Source organism: Aphelocoma coerulescens, chromosome 8 (assembly GCF_041296385.1).
Source record: "Aphelocoma coerulescens isolate FSJ_1873_10779 chromosome 8, UR_Acoe_1.0, whole genome shotgun sequence".
In the NCBI taxonomy this organism is placed as follows: domain Eukaryota; kingdom Metazoa; phylum Chordata; class Aves; order Passeriformes; family Corvidae; genus Aphelocoma; species Aphelocoma coerulescens.
This window is the reverse complement of record NC_091022.1, coordinates 10,161,799-10,179,027: the sequence shown is the minus strand read 5'-3', so window position 1 is coordinate 10,179,027 and position 17,229 is coordinate 10,161,799. Positions and strand designations below refer to the sequence as shown.

Here is a 17,229-nt window from a genome sequence, read left to right as displayed (position 1 = left end):
TCTCGACGATATCACGTCATTGAAGAAGACTCCACTTTAGTCTCACCAGGTGAAGTCCTTCAGAGGATACAGGCTGATCTAAACATCCCTGATGTGAGTTACTCAGGCTTGAAAAAGCCATGTGAGAGTGCTGCAGTACTGTTTGGCCTAGGCTGGCAGTTCTCATACCCCTGTTCTGACATTATTCCCCGATATACATAAATTAGCAATCCTGCTTTGCCAGGAGAGCTTGCTCCCCACCCTGGAAGCCAGATTTATTGTTTATAAGGACAGGGTTATCAGCACCTTTAGGGCTAGAAGCTCTGCCATCCCAATTAAAACTGTGACACAGCACTAGCTTGTCTAACATAGTTAGGAGTACAGAAGTGTGACTCGAATGGGCACACTGACTAAGAAAGAACAAGTTATCACAGCTTAAAAAGAAAAGGAGAAATTAATAGTCTTGGACTATGCTTTAAGATGCTTTTCACTTTCTAAAATGGAAGGGGAAGCCAACCACTGAGTCCCTGTAGACAGGTGTGAGTCCACTGCTGTGATAAGGAGCAATGCAGAGTCCTCAGGCAGGTGCAGAGGAGAGATCTTTACTGCAAGAATGCGGCCTTTTGAAGCAGCTGGCCGGTTATTGGTTTACACAGCTTTAAGGCGTAACAAGCGTCATTCAGCCAACCCCCACGCACCACGATGTGGACATGCAATGCTCAACAGCATCTTTTTCTACCCCTAATTCAACTGTGTCTCTTTCCCATGGTTCTTTTCTACTTAGCCGAAGTAACAGGCCTGAGCCATGATTTTACAAAGGCAACAAGGCCTTCATTTTATAAGGTTTTACCTATGTGCAACCAGTCTACGTCAGAAAAGCAGCAGGTTTCCTCAGGCAGTAGGGCTGTACTACTATAAAGTTTTATTAGCTAACCTCTTAAAGGCTGTGTTTCAAATCCTGCAGGAAGCCTATTGCCAGCAGTACACCTAACAGGTCAGTATTTTGGCTGGCATGTAGCTGTCAGCACCAACTTAGAGATAAACCAAACGAGGTGCTATGATGGCATTGCATTGATGGTCTGATTTCCAAATAGCCAGTTCAACAGCAAGCCATGTCTTCCATCAGGCTAGTGGGGCTTTCTCTGCCCCATCCTGTCCTTTCTCACTAGAGTGGGGTAGAGGAGAGGGATCTTTGCCCAGAAGGAGCCTCCTCCAGTGCTGAAAGCTGGCAGGCAGTGTGCCTTACACCCAGGGCAAGAAGCAATCTGTCCCTGACTACTTGGAGGGTAATTTCCCCTAGTTCAGCTAAAAGGCACTTTTAAGTAAAATATTTTACCAATACCAGTTTTGAAACTGATTTCCTAATATAAATCAGTTTTCATATCTCACTAATAAACTAAACCATCTTTAGGAGAAACATAGCAGCCTGCATTTTCTCCTGTAGTTGTGTATATTTAATTATGAGATAAGCTTTTAATTTCCTAATTCTGAATTCTGTAGTGTTAATTTTCAAATATAATATGGGATTAACACATTGGCAGACAGTCTGGATATACATTTCCTCACATTTAGGCTCTGCTTGAATTGCCATTTCAGTGACGTTTCTCCCTGCAAAAGTGAGGGAAAAGGACAAGACTTGCAAAAAGGTGCACTGAATTCCATTTGACACTAACTTACTAAACCCTGCTTCCATGAAAACTGAGACAGAAGCCACATCAGTGACATAAATAGTACTACAATTATCTATTGCCAAGTATAGATAAGTACCCTCAGGATCACCAGAAGAGGCTACAAATGTACATCTCATTTTCTGACATGAATCTGTAGATTAAATACTCAAATAATAATAATATGAGTCCTATTCCAACTTCTTTAGTATTTAAGTAGCATAAACTATGATTTTCTTTCTGTTTCTTGGAGCCCTGAGTGCTGAGGAGGGGCTCTTTAGTCTGCTGCTTGAAAATCTGTGTAATTCAGCCAGTTCACAGCTGAGCTTTCTTCACTGCTTTTTGTTACTGGAAGCCTGAATTGGTGTTAAGTTATAAATATTTTGTATATGTAAATATTTCAAAGTGAGAACATAAGTATACATAAACATACATTTTCTCAGCAACTCCCACAAGTGTCACTTTTCATCTATATTGCTCAGACTGTAGTCACAGCATACAAACAGAAAAATCAACTGGAAAGGGTGCATAAATCAGTAGTAGTTTACATGCAACCAGGTACTAAGTGCAAGCTTTATACTTTTGCATTTTTTGTTGTTTCCTACAGATTTGTGATATTGTAGCAATCATTAAATAAAACCTCTGATAATGAAATTAAGTGGTTTCTTTCTAGCATTTAAGTATTTTTTAAGCTCAGTGTGTGCTTCTTTGTGAATTCTACAGGGGATGTGTTGTAGTTTCCTCTGCTGTTGGAGCAGCATTTCACTGGGCCCAGACCCACCACAGGTTTCAGGGATTTCATTAAAAACATGGACACGAGCACAAGCTGTAGCTTTACGTAGAGCCTTACATTTGTGAGCTGTTACAATTAGAAGTATAACCATGACATTCTTTTAAAATGCAGGTTGTTCTCCAGCCTAAGCATTATCACAGAACTAACTCATCCAGCCAACATGAGATTCATGCAGTTCAGAGCCAAAGACTGCTATTCTCTTGCTCTATCCAAATTGGAAAAGGTAAGGAAAATTGCCTCCCCTCACCCCCAACTTAAATGTTACAATTTTATTAATTTTTCTGATTTTGTAGCAATGATTTCAAAACAAGTGGAAACAGTGAAATGATTTATGGTTGTAGAGCTACTGTAAAAGAAAATGTTTTTTTCAAAATTCTACCCTTATTTAAGAAGAAAGTTTGATTTGATTTCATCACTTTACAATACAATATTAATCAAGCAACTCTCTGGTGGAATTTGCTCAAGGAAAATTAAATATTTTTGGATAATTGAATATTTAGAGCTAATGTAATTGTCCAAGAGGCTGACACAGGCAATTAATGTGGAACATCTTTTAACTGACTAAATGCTTAAAACATACAGTTTTTATCATAATGTTGTTTTTAATTCCACTTCACTTTAATATATCATCACTATAATGATGTCTTGTGTACACACTTCTGTGTATCTGTGAGAAATATTGGCATTACTGTGATGATTTGAGAACAGCAATTATTCTCTGTCAGAGTGATGATAAGGACAGCATAAATGTTAGATAAAACTTTGATATTATATACATTAAGGTGCATATTTGGCATTTTCAAACTGTGAAACTGTTTGGCTGTATGGAGATAAAATTTAATTTGCTTGTTCAAAATACTGTTACTTAAACAGGTGGAGCACAGGAAGTAATATTGTGCATCATTTTAACACTCTGACCTCAAGGACAATCCTCTTTCTCACAGATCTTCACTGGTGATCTGACCTACCCACCTCTGCACTCCCCAAATCTTACAGTATTAGTATTACCTTCATGAAATTTCAGGCCATTTTCTGAGTTTGTGAGAGACAAATAATATCACTGTGACAGTCTTCAAGGGCAGAAATCCTTCACTACAGTCTTGTCTTTCTCCCCTATCGATGTATCAATCAGTATGATTGCTGGGTTTTCTCATGTAGCCTCCCAGTCTGTGCACCTCAGATATCTTACATATCTTGGTGCATTTGAATTAATGCCAAAATCATTACCATTATCATAGATTTAACATATAATTTCCATTTCCTAGCTGTACCGTAAATTTCCTAGATTTTGGGGATTTCAGAGAGTTCCCTATTTACTGTATAATATTCACCTAGCTAATTTCAATATATACTTAATGGAAAAAAGCCTTTTTAATAGAAACTTACCTTCCCAGTCCAGTTTCTTACAGAGGAATTGAATGCTGCAAAAATTCAGCCTGTGTGGATGAGACAGGATAAGGATGAGAAGTAAATCTTTTACTCGGTTAAATATCACACGTACATGTTGACCACAAGATGTAAATATTTGGGTGGCCTTTAGGCAGTGAAACCAGGGGGTTTTATCTCAGTTCTTTCTTGCTTTCATCGCCTTCTTAATTTTTGAAGCAAATGTTCTGGAAATACTTAAAAATATTTTAGCTTCTTGACTATCTTTATTAATTTATTGTGCAAAAGTTGTCAAGATAGGTTGGAAGCTGAACATTTAATGAACTTCCTATCCAAACTATGCTCTGCTGAAACAGAGGTAGATAAATTATCTTAAAGAAAGACCATTTTCTTCATTGCTGTTGCAGTTGCCTGCTGTTGATATTTCCCAGTCACTTCATCTTAACATTTACAGGGAGAACTTCACAGGTGGTGCTGTAGTTCATTTGATGTTTCAGAACTCCCTCATGCAAAATGAAAGGCAATTAAAAACTCCAGTAAAAATTACCTAAAGCAGTCAAACATAGAGTTGCTTGTTATTTCTGCATTAAGCACCTCATTTTCAGAAAGACTGAGAATGTCAGGCAAGTTGCCTTGAGGTAGCAGTGAAACACTCTTGCAAAATTGGCTTTTCAACCTAATGGGCTGCAGAAGACAGATACACAAATCAGATGACCATCTGCTGTTGCAGCTGCAACTTTTCTCATTTTAGAGATAAATAAATCTGACAGTAAACTCAGCCCTGACACAGGAGAGAGCAGTGGCCTTTATACAACAGAGAAAAGGAAAAACAAAACACCCACACTCTAAACTTAATATCTATGTTCTCCATTTGTCTTGTGTGAGAAAAAAAAATTAGGTGACCACTCCCTCTTTCCTGAAAGAAAGGGTTTGTAATGTTTTGGATAAGGTTCACACTTTAGTTTGCTGTGTTTTTTTTTCAAGTAAATATTGCAGGTGTTAACGATAAAAGTTCTAAAGCTCTAAGTGATCATTTTGAAATAAGTATAAGTTCCTGTATCTTTTAATCAAACCAATCCTGTGATTTTGTATCTTCCACAGGGATAAGCACACAGATGTTAGGTGAGCATAAATCTATCTGGGATGGCCCAGTATGGGATGGCAGTATTGCAGTGATTTACACAAAGGCAGGCTGCCTTTTTAACCTTCAGGAGGAAGCCTCCTATTTCCTGTCTCCATTTTTTTCTTTAATATCATTCAGTTATTAAGCAGATTTGAATTAACGTTAAGCAATAAAAAACAATAATGACATATGAGTTAAAAAAAGAGATTGATACCTCTTATTATTGGTGTCTTATTTTACATAGAACAAAATACTTGCAGGAAGAAACTATGTTGAGAGTAAAGGGATTTTTACACTTTTGATTTCTTTCAAGATAGCTATTTCATGTTTTTGTTCCAGCCCTTCCAAAACCAGCATTAAAAGTTTTTCCTATTTTTTAATTCCTTAACAGAAAGAGCGGGAGAAGGGATCTAACCTGGCATTTATGTTTCGACTGCCCTTTGCTGCTGGCAGAGTTTTCAGCATCAGCATGTTGGACACATTGCTTTATCAGGTACTATGAAAAGACTTAACACAAATATTACCACCCATTTTATTGTGCTTAATCACTAACCAACATAGGATCCAGTAAAGTGCATCTGTACTGGGAACAATCAATGGCAAAAGATCATGGAGCATGCTCCATGTGATGGTATTAGTTCAGTTGTCAATCCCAAAATCGCCCTCTAATTGCACAAAATCTGATGTTACATATTATTGTTTGTGTACCTCTCCACAGTCAAATAGCTTCAATAAGGCCAATATAAATTACAGATTATACAGCTTAATAAAGCTTGTACTCTGCAATAAAAAAAGGAGTGCCCATTGCCACAGCATCATGTTCCAAACAGAAAGGAACAGAATTACTTTAATGTGTAATTTATCTCCTACATTTGTTCATAAAGGCCTCAATTACTTGAAAGTGTCCTGTCCTCTTACTCGTGTTGACTAGACCTTGAGAGGCCCAATCATTACATTGTAAAGTAAGCCATTCCTGCCCTTGCAAGGAGTACATTCAGGGGTTACAAAGAGACAGTGGGGAAGAAAAGGCAGCAGTTCAACCTTGCTGCTCAGAATCTAGGAAGTAGTGATGACAGTCAGTGAGAATAAGGGAAAGGCACAGCCTCAGAGAGTTAGAGAAAAAATATCAGAAAATACAGAGTCAGGGCAAATGGAGGCAGTAGTTGCTAGTTTCAGGGTGGAAAATTGGCCAATATTGCTCACTCTTCAGCAGTGCCCACATCTCTGCACGCTCTGACACACCAGGATGCCCAAGCAGCAGCCCCCAGCGCTACCCTTCACGGATCAAGGCACACAGCATAAGCAAGAACACCACCATGGCCCACATCATCTGCTCACCTGAGCAGCCTCCTGCTTTGCCTGTACCTAGGGAGAGCCTGTGGATGCTTCTGTATTCAGGTGGAAAACATCCTTGTGGGGAAATTAATTTACTTGGTAATTTGGTGCATGAAAGGTGTTCTTTCATCACAATTTTACTTCCAAATAAATTCCCTGAAGGCAAATCCAACATAAATGGAAAAATTCCTGGAGCTAAACTTTTCTCAAGAAGTCATTAATATCTAAACCAGTCGTCTATATGGACATATATATTTTAAGGTTCTAGAAATAAATGTATTTACAGATAAAACATCTTCATAATAATGCCTCAGAATATTGACATCACATACAATAAAATTTAAAAGATAAAAATACCCTAATATATATAGAATCAGATCTGTCAGTCATCAACAGCTCCCGCCAGCACACAAGTAACTTCAATATTTTATATTTGCTCCTAGACATGAACAGTCATGCTATGACTTGACAGAGTAACACCATTCACTGGGAAGTGTTTAGAACAAAAAGCCTCACATGCTCATTCTCACCTAAATTCCACCTTTCCTTCCTTTGAACTCCTACTGCTCATAGATGAACTGTCATTTTTCTAGAATTATCTTTCTTATTCCAAGTTAGAAATTCTATGACAGCAAATCTTTGTTCTTTTTCATGGTCCTATTTTCTGTCTTTTTCTTCTGCAAGAAATAGAGCAAATGACATGGGGAACATCAGGGTTCAGCTGGTGCTTCCCATTATAGGTCAAAAAAAATGCCTTTGAATTATTTTTAGGACAGTGACTGAAAAATGAAAACTTGGTCTTGCAAATCCTGGTGAATACCCTTGTTAATCTAATGAAAATTCCATGGCAGAAATGATGCAGCCAAGATAGCAAATAATTTTAAGTTGCAAACAAATTTTCTTCAAGATGCTCCTTGACATTTCGCCCCCCCCCCAGCTGGGAGACTACCAATTCAGAAAGGAAAGTAGTTGAATCACTATGCATCAAATGAAATCCATCTAGCATCTGAGTTTGAACAAATACAGATTCTACAACTCTAAAGGATTTCTGGAATACCTCTGTGAGGTATTTCTTTGTGAAAACCTTTGTTAGCCATGCATTGGCATGAAGCCAACAGAGCTACATGTGTGCTGCATTCCAAGGACTGCAATGCTGCCCTGCTGCACCTAAGTACAGCTGGCAATGAACAGCTCAGCCATAGCTGGAAGAGCACCCACATGGCCCTCTCATTCCAACCCAGGAGGAGAAATATTTGTGATTTTAGCTGATCTAATGTCTGTTCCTGGCCTTAGTCTGCACTTCCAAACTAAACTTGATTTCTGCCTTTTAACCAACAGCAGCACACTTCTGTCAGCAGAGGAACAAGGCATATCAACCCTTAAAAACCCTTCAGATTACTCATGTGAATTAAAATAATAGCAGTTTCACCTCAGAGGTACCCACTGAGGACTGCAGACCCATTAACAGATGCCAGCGTTTCTTTTGCACAGAAGAGTTCATTATAATTTCACACCTCGTAGGGCTAACACCTCACTTCCACTGACACATTCATCTTTGTTTTTATTGTGCCTTGTTATGCCTTAGTCTCCTGAATCATGTATGTACATTGCATGCACATGCAGAGCCAATTAAAAAAAACCTTATTTTATGTAAGTAAATTCAGCAAAAAGAAAGGGATAGGTATTTTTACAGTGATTAAGACACTTAAAGAGATGGATTGTAAACACAGATGTGCAATTTCTTTGAAATTCTCACATGGTGCTAATGGTTGCCTACTCATCTATTCATTAAAGCTTTTTTCTTTCTTTTCTGTCTCTCCTGTTAAAAAATCTTGCAGTCGTTTGTGAAAGATTATATGATTTCTATCACAAGACTTCTGCTGGGACTTGACACCACACCAGGATCTGGGTTTCTTTGTTCTGTAAGTTACTAAAAAAAAATTAAATTAATACAGAGTACCAGAGAAGATTCTGTACTGTCTGCAAAATACTTTAACTTTCTTTGTATGGCATTTCCTTTTGTGAATGTCCAAGAAAGGCCATCTGTTTCCTTTTTCATCAGGGAGAAGATGAGGAAATTAAACAGAAAACATACCCATTTTCAGTTCCATAGCAAAAAACATCTCCCCAAGAAAACACAGTGTGTTCTATTAAGCAGAAAATTGGAAAGTCAGGAAGACACAGGAATAGTGCATTTTATATGAAATAGTATGAATGGCAGTTCAGCAGCCAATTTAAAAATTAAATATATAAAAAGCAGGAAGCACTTCCTGTATTGTACAGCCTGGCCAGGACTGTCTCCCAGTCCCCATTCGTGTGGGCAATAAAGTGCACAAGTAGTTTTTATGTAAAGGTCAGATGTATTAAATCACTAGGTGCTGTCATTAAAAAGTTATCTTGTTATTATATATGTCAATATTCCTTGATGCAATTTAAATGTGTATATACATACACATATAAAAAATTAAACAACTGAAGTAATTTCTGTTAAATACACCTCACCTTTCTGTTTCCTCCCATACCCATCATACCCTGGATAGTAGTAAACAGATGAATACAATTTGAGTAATTTACAGGTTGCTTTGTGAAGATCTATAAAGAATGGCAGGATGTTATCAATGATGGTTTAAGAAAGTTGTGTCAATAAAAATTACATATTTCTTGGTCAATCATTAAGCTTCATTACAGTGAATGTAATAACACTTGAAAGTACAATTGAATCTCTAAAAAGGAACTCATATATTTCAAAATAAAGCTAGTAATGAAATAAGTGAGCTTCATTTAAGACTTTATGCCACTTATGCTTAGTGTATTACTTCCTCCCCAATCCCCTGTCCCCACATATTCAGCCTGCAGTCTGGTGGACAAAATTCAAATTACTCATGAACTGCAGTCTGTCCACACCAGTTTCTTACTGCTGACAATATTTAGTTTATTCATTTATATTTTAGTCAAATATAAATACTAGGTGAAGGCTGCCTTGTAAGTTTTAAGTAATCTTAAACCAAGACCAGAAGTTCATAATGCTAAACTGCTTCCACTACAATGTCTTCTAAACAGGGAGAAAACAAAAGAAACAGTCTGACAAACTCAACAGAAGTTACAGATTTTTTGTAGAGCAAAGGTGCAATACTACAATAGGATGATTGCCAACTACTGTTTAGTTTTGGGTTTTTTTATGAGTAGCATAGTGAACAAGTGATAAGCCCTCAAGAGTTAAAAGTCCTCCTTCCTATTTTTGCCTGTTCAGATGAAGATCACAGAAGAGGATCTGTGGATTAGGACATATGCCAGACTGTATCAGAAGCTTTGTTCCTCTACAGGAGACATTCCAATTGGAGTCTACAGGACAGAGTCCCAAAAGCTCACAACATCTGAGGTGGGTCAGTTCACTGTGCTTTTCTGTGGGTTTGACTCAGAGTGCAGAGGCCTCTGCTGACATGTGGATAGTCACACTAACCTGGGCTGAGCCCCAGGCTCCAGGGGTGCCCAGAGCCAGTGGACACCTGGGCTTTGATTCCTGGGCTTGCCTGCAGGGAATGGATGGATGGGAAACAGCTGGGCACGGGCAGGACAGGCTGGGGAGTGAGCTCTGCTCTGACCTCACCTGTGTTCACTAACCTGTTTGCTCTGTAACAAACTTTATAACCAGGCCCTCTTGTGTCAACAACACCAGCACTGTGGCTCAAAACAGGTGGCATTTCACTGCTCATGTGACCTTTGAGTTCATTCTCTTGTTGCTCATTTCTAGTTAGTGTTATTCAAAGTATTGTGGGATCTAAGTTTAGCTGCCAAACAGCAGTAATATTTTTTATATGTATTTCTGTGTTTGCCACAGAAATGTGTACATTTCCCCATCTCTCTGTATAAAAAGAATGGCAAAAATACTTTTCCCTGACTATTTAATATAATTTTTTCATTTGGGCAGTTTTGATTTCTGTCATGTACTATCCATTTGTTTATGTCACCATTACTACTGCCACCTCATTAAACCATGGCTTTAAAATGCAACAACTCTCTCCTTTCTTCTGAAATACTCAGACATAGTTTACACTAATTTCCAAGATAGGAAATTTATACTTTATTTTCCATATTGCAGAAAAATATTAGAAAAAATCAAGGCATATAATGCTTAACTGCCAAGATTTGCTCTTGAGGAAGTAACTGCAGAAGATAATTTTTTAAAAAAGGGTGACAAAAAGCTGTGCAAGATTCCGCCCAGTTCACTGAGAGTATCTCTTTGTGGATCACTGCTATCTCTGCAGATGGCTTTTACAGCTTAGCCAGTGGACTCTGTCACTGCAGTAATGTCTGTTGAACTATAGCAGCCTTAACATAATCCAGCAAAATCATTCCTTGGAGAAGAATGTCGTCAGCCTCACTGCTAATATGAAAAAAAAAGTCTGTCACAGCTTTCCACAAAAGAGAGAACATAGCAGATTTTAAGAATTCATTAAATAAGGATAAGATATAATTCATGGCAATGCTTTATGCTCACATTCAGGCCTGGCTATTTAACTTCAGGTCCAAAAAAAGAGAATAGGAGTTCTGCTATTACTTCCTACCAACTTTCGCAGGTAATCTCACAAAGAATTTGAGTTAAATCAGGTAGACGAGTAAAGGAGGGAGGTTGGAGAAACCTCCTAGTTAAATTTTCAAATTGTGAGGTACTGGACATATGTGAAAGAATAGCACTCCTTATTTATGAAGTGAAGAAAAAGCAGTTGTTGGTCTTTTTAAACTGAAGGCTCTGAATGCAGACCCCCAGTGGTATTTTCACACAAATACTTGTACAATTTTTTGTTTAGTGAGTGAGAATTTGTGCAACCTTCCCCCCTAGAGAGGGACAGGGAAATCTCCCTCACCTACCTCTTCTCCAGAATACAAAAGAGCAACATCTGTCTCTGCATCTGTGGTCTTTATGGATAGAGACCTACAAATGCAGAGAGGCTGAAAGCCCCAATTGTTCTGCAATGTGTTTATTTTGAAGTTAAAGGAATTTTTTACTAATTTCATTAATGAAATATTAGTATAGGTTATCATTTTAGCTTTTCAGTACATTAAGCCAGAAAAATGTCATTGGGTAAGAGCTTTAAAATGGAAATAAGAGAAAAGTAATTCACTCTTTTTACTTAGGAACTATGACCATCTAACCATAAATTTGAAGGTTTATAGAGTTATAAGAGAACCTTCAATATAATTATCAATTTGAGTTGGAACAGACATAAGAAACTAAATTTGTACTGCACATACCTGGATGCTGTGTCAGGTAATGACATGGGTAACTTGAGTCACAAGGACAAAATATGCCAATATTAATATTTAATATGTACAGTTTATCTTTTGGCACTCCCTTTTTCATTAGGCAAATGAGAAGCCTTCACTTCACTGACAGATATTCATAATTTCTTTGAAAATAAGCAAGGTTTCAGTGACCCAGTAACTAAACGAGTGGATCTAGCCTGCCTCTCAATGACTGTCACATCTGTGACCCAAACCATTTCTGTTACATTCAAAAAATATCAGAAAGAGATATGAAATCTTTTATCATTACCTATGTGGCTGCTTTTCTGTGGCTCCTGTTTAATGGTCCATATTTGTTTCTTTAGATTCACTTCTGTTTAAATTGTCTTTTGTTTTCTTTTTCCTCTTCCTTTGTCAGTCACGAGACATGGCTTCACAAGTAAGTATTTGCTTATTGTCTGCCTGTTTCTGGGTGTCCTGGTTGAAGCAAGCCCCACACAGCTGCTGGCTTGCTCATTCCCCCCAAGGTGGGATGGGGAGAAAACTGTGAGGCTGAGAGGGAGAAATCTTGTGAGTTCAGGTAAAGTTAGTTCAGTAGGTTAAGCAAAAGCTGTGTGTGAAAGCAAAACAAAGAATTTGCTCACAGTTCTGATGGGCAGGCAGTGTTTGGCCATCTCCAGGAGAGCAGGGCTCTATCAGGCACAGCCTCAGGACAAATGCCCTAAGTCCTCCCATTCCTTCACCTTCCTGCAGCTGTTCCTGCGGAGCACAGCACCATGGATGAGGGATATCACTTTGATCAGTTGGGATCAGGTGACCTGGCTGTGTCCCCTCCCAACTTCTCGTGCTCCCCCCTCCCAGCCCACTTGCTGCTGGGGTGGGTGAGAAGCAGAAAGGGCCTTGGCTCTGTGTAAGCACCACTCAGCAGTAACAAAAACATCCCCATTAGCAACACTGTTTCCATCACAAATCCAAAACATAGTCCCATGCAGGCTGCTGTGAAGAAATGTAACTCAATCCCAGCCAGAAACTGTACGTTAGGTTAAATTGTGGGAGTAAAATCTTCACAGATAATGGAACTATGCAATGCATCATCCTTGAGTAAACGGATCTTAGCACTGTTCTGGACACAAACATTTTGCTAAAAAATCTGAAAGCTGACAGACTGGGACTTTCAAAGAAGCCTGGTGGAATTCTGATTCCTTTTGGGCCTTCTCCTGTTGAATTCTGAAGATAACAAATCATCTTTACAGTGAAAAGATCATCTGGTGAAAGCCTTAATCTTTAACACCTTAAATGCTAGTGGAGCAAAATCCCCGAGTTTATCATAAAAGGAATATGTGGCTGTAGTTAGCAATAGTTTAGAGAGCTTTTGGAGCAGAAAAGCATTTCTAGAACCCTGGATGCAAGGTAACATTCTTGGTAGGCAGAGCAGTAAAGTTAATACAGAAGTTGCAGTCAGGTAAAAATAAGGCACTGCTTCAGAATGGAACAGATGAAACCACACATTCAAACTATTTCACATTTTGCACAGAGCTCCCGGGGAGCAGCAAGGCAAGGAAGCAAAAATCTAAAGTTAATTGATGCTTGGTGTTATCACCACAGACATCCTCATCATCTCAAATATGTACACTGGTGTGTCCGTGACTACATTCCTATTCCTACCATGTGTTGACCCACCTAATGTTTAGATTTTAGGGCATGAAATGTCCTATTAGAACATCATACCTGAGTGGGTCACAGATGTCTGGCAGCACAAGTGAGCAACCGCACCCTTTAGGACACACAGTGGGATATGTGAGACAGGAGCCTGCCTTTGAAAAAAACAAAAAAAAAAACAAAGCAAGGGTTTCAAGAGAAATGTTCCTTCACTGTGTGCTGCAGGAGTGACACTGTGTCATCAGTCATGTGTCTCATGAACCAGATTTACCTGCTATGGAACAAGGAAATGAAATGCAATGAAAACAATCTAACCTCAAAGCGCTGATAGTTACAAAATTACTTTTAAATGAAATTCAAGACTGGTTAAAACAGAAGGGGACACACAAAAATACTTTGTACTGGAGTTTTATCTTCTGTGTGTTTAACAGCTGCCACTGGCAGACACACTTTTGTGCTGCATTTAAAAAAGAGTTTGGGCTTTGCTTTTGCTTTCTCTTTAAAGTTGAATTTTTTCCTCTTGCATACAGTGAAGGGCCATTCTGCACAGCTTTCTCAACAGGCATGATAAAAACTTCACTGTTGCTGAAGTAAATATTCAGCTTTATCACCTTCCTTTATGATTTCAGCTCACCTATGCCAGTGTTTCAAAAGTTCAAGCTAAGGATTTACAGACTCACAGAAACAAAAGCTTGTTCTTTTACTTGGCCTCTCCCATTTAATCTCTGGCTCAAAAAGTGACTTACCCTCCCGTAGTGATGATGATTGGGATTGGTCTCTGCCTTTCCACTAATGCTGACAGCAAGTCCAGTTATTTGTTTTGTCAAGAGCTTAACAAGGAAAACTGCGAATGCAGGCTGGAAGAAAGGCAAAACAAGACCATGCAGTTTGCATCAGATTTGTTCATACCAAATAGCTCCTTCCTATCCATAAGTAGCACCTTATCCTATGGAATGTACTCTGCCTACCTTAGTCCTTGCTGTAAAATGCACACAACCCCAAAATGACAGTCTAACAAACAACAAAATCAAATTGCATTCCTGTTCAAAGGGATCCAGGTTCTCTCTTCTGCCCTAACATCAGTGGAGTCAGTAACAAAACTTCAAAAAATCATATAGTTAAAAAAAAAAAAAAAGAAAAAAGAAATCCCTTTTCTATTGCAGACTAAGCTGAAGAGCCTCAGTAAACTAGCTCATCTTTACACAAGGCTTATTGCAAGATCCTAGTCTAGAATATTAAAAAAGTGATTTTACTTGAAGTGCTACAATGTGAACATCTGTAAGGTTCTTTTTAATTATGGGGTTTGATTGTTTTGCTGTTTGATTGGATTTGTTTGTTGCTTTATTCTTTTACACAGATAAAAGGTAGTTTGTACAAAAGTGAAAAATATAAGTATTGTTCATACTGTACCCAGTTTACTCATATCAAATACTATTTTATGGACTCCAGAAACCTCAGATTCTGTGGTGAGCCTCTTACAGATAGGTTGTATTCAGCACTGATGAGGTCAACAGAATCTTGCTTTCAGATTTCTTCGTAGCAGGAAAAGGCCATTCAGTAGCTCCTTGGTTAAATTTGCTTTATTTGCTGATCAGAAGCATATTCTGTTTGAGGGGATTCACACGAACTCAGCCTGTTCATTTGCATCATCTTTGTTTTATACTTCATGTATTTATTTTAAACACTCACCACATTGACATCAGTGACCAGTAACTTGGTAATGTGTATGTACTGACACCAGCAAGGACTTTGCTATTCCAACATCAATAAAAGACATTCAAATAGCACAAGAGTAACTCAGGATTGTAAGGAAGTGGGTTTGAAACTAGAAGCTAAAACTGCTCGTTAAATCTAAGATTGAAACAATTTTGAAGCTATCTTTTGAAATGCTTCCTCTTATGTTCCCTAGGGACTTTTGTATGTTAAAAGTGCACCTGTAGCCCATCCACCTTTGTTATTTCAGTACTTTTACGTGCACAAACTATTGGGTGGCATAAAGAAAACACAACCACAGAGGGACAGATTTTGGCTCTTAATTATGGAGGGGTTTTGTCACTATATGAGCGAAATAGCATCATCACTATTCTCTAAGGTAGGAATCAATTAACTCTTTCACAAGAGGTGCCCTGAATCACACTGAGAGTTACTGCATCCTAATTTCATGTGTGCTGGAAGGTCAAGAATGCCTGGGAATCTGAGACACAGTTAACAGGCACGTTTTTACCTGTGGCCTTAAGAGTACTGAAAACAGTGCAGCCAAAGTTGAACCATTACCTAACGAATTCACAACACACATCTAAACAGCAGTTAGACAACTTGAATTTCTGAAAATATGCAGACTGAGAAAAAAATGGAGAAGTCATTCTGAACTGATTCCTAGATGCAGGAAGGGCAATATCAGAAGGCTAAAGTTGCTCTTTTCAGAATCACAATGCAGTTGGACACAAAATAACACTTCACTGCTTTTGTACTTGACAAAAGTATTTATAGTGTAAATGAGCTTCTAACATGAAAAATCAAAGTCTAGTAAAGGGTGTCCAGTTCAGGAACAATTGCTAAGTACAAAGAGCTGAATCCCCTCGACTCCGCTGCAGCCAAACCCCATGTCCAACTGCCCTGTTGGAAAGAGAACATCTTCATCTGCTTTCATCTAATAAAGCCCTTCATCTCTCTTGTCACTTTCCTTTCAAGTCTCAAATCTCCATCAGCGTGGAGGAATGGGAGGACACCAAAGACACCAAAGACCAGTTCAGCTGCCGCGGCAATCACCGGAACTCAACATCCAGTGACCAGTCCGACCACCCGCTGCTGCGGAGGAAGAGCATGCAGTGGGCACGGCGCCTGAGCAGGAGGGCCCCCAGGCACTCTGCTAAAACTGCTGAGAAGATCAACCAGCAGAGGATGAACCTCTACAGGAGGTCAGAAAGGCAGGAGCTTGCTGAACTCGTGAAGAACAGAATGAAGCACCTGGGCCTTTCTCCAGCAGGATACGGTACCACTATTACAGTGCTTCAATAGCAACTTTAGCATTGTGCAAGATGAACTTATTTGTAAGACATGATGGAGCCATAAACAAAATATTAGGTTTATGATAATGGTTTTTGTTTTGTTGGTTTAGGACTGGATTGGTTTTCTTTCATTTACCAAGAGTAACTTGGAGTGTTTTTAATGCATTCTATTATCATCCATTCCTATGCTGAGATGGAAGGTACAGAAGGCAGCATGTCAGTCACATTTATATTTAGCAGATGATATGTGTATGCTGAATATATAAGCATTGGCCAGTCACTGAAAAGCTGCACCATATTTCCACAAACCTCTTGAAATAAAGATGAAGACAGGGCTGTTGTGAAGTTCACTCATATGTCAAGGCAGGGAGTTTATGCATGAAGGATATTGTCTTTTCCCCACAGTTTTCAAAAATAATGCTAAATTGTCACATTAAAGTCATTTTTAGAAAGCATGTTTCACTAGGTCTTTAGACAACATTTTTATCCATCAAATCATTCTCCAGCAAGGCTGATGTTGGGTTGCTTTTTAGTTTGTAGGATTGTTTTGGGGTTGTTTAAGCTATGGACAAGAGCTCTTTAACACTTTTGAACACATGCACCACAGCTGGCTGGGTTGCCTTTCTCTGGCCTTGGTTCTGTAGCATGTTGGGTGGAAACCCCAGGACTGTGGGTTCTAATTTCCTAGAAAACACCCGGAATTTCTAGGTATGTAAATACAGGCTTTTTATTCCACACCCCATCTGGATAATTTCTGTGCCTTCTGTCTTTGATGTTTCTATACAACTCTCTACAGAATGATTCAAGGCTAAATATTTTCCAGGGGTTTCACAGGCCACAGTAACATTTGATCAAACACAAAACTGTTTTTTAAATTTAATTCGTGTTTATACTAGTAATAACAAAACTATTGCATTCCTGCTTTTCTTTTCAAATCCTAGTTAAAAGCCAAAAGTAAATATTCATTTCATTACTCAAATTTAGGACTATTAGATACCATCTATAGAGCAGCAAAATCTTGATAGTTAAATGTTT

General features: G+C 38.6%; 1 protein-coding gene and 1 long non-coding RNA gene across 13 annotated transcripts in view; one reads left to right on the top strand and one right to left on the bottom strand.

Annotated features, from left to right (window-relative positions):
- The window catches only part of LOC138113730 (uncharacterized), a 55,086-nt gene extending 39,202 nt beyond the window's left edge, over positions 1-15,884 (bottom strand). For 3 of the 5 annotated variants that reach the window (XR_011152309.1, XR_011152308.1, XR_011152310.1), the window contains exons 1-3: positions 12,172-15,884; positions 11,838-12,079; positions 3,826-3,875 (exon numbers count right to left, since the gene is read on the bottom strand). This is a non-coding gene — a long non-coding RNA (uncharacterized lncRNA). The remainder of the gene's footprint in view (positions 1-3,825; positions 3,876-11,837; positions 12,080-12,171) is intronic. The other 2 variants (XR_011152312.1, XR_011152311.1) reach the window with 2 other exon arrangements.
- Positions 1-17,229, top strand: part of KCNT2 (potassium sodium-activated channel subfamily T member 2) — a 115,680-nt gene that overhangs the window by 93,989 nt on the left and 4,462 nt on the right. For 4 of the 8 annotated variants that reach the window (XM_069022371.1, XM_069022366.1, XM_069022367.1 and 1 more), the window contains 6 exons: positions 2,551-2,662; positions 5,340-5,441; positions 8,122-8,205; positions 9,534-9,662; positions 11,946-11,966; positions 15,878-16,178. In XM_069022371.1, coding sequence (XP_068878472.1) covers positions 2,551-2,662; positions 5,340-5,441; positions 8,122-8,205; positions 9,534-9,662; positions 11,946-11,966; positions 15,878-16,178 — 749 coding nt within the window. The remainder of the gene's footprint in view (positions 1-2,550; positions 2,663-5,339; positions 5,442-8,121; positions 8,206-9,533; positions 9,663-11,945; positions 11,967-15,877; positions 16,179-17,229) is intronic. The other 4 variants (XM_069022370.1, XM_069022369.1, XM_069022368.1 and 1 more) reach the window with 1 other exon arrangement.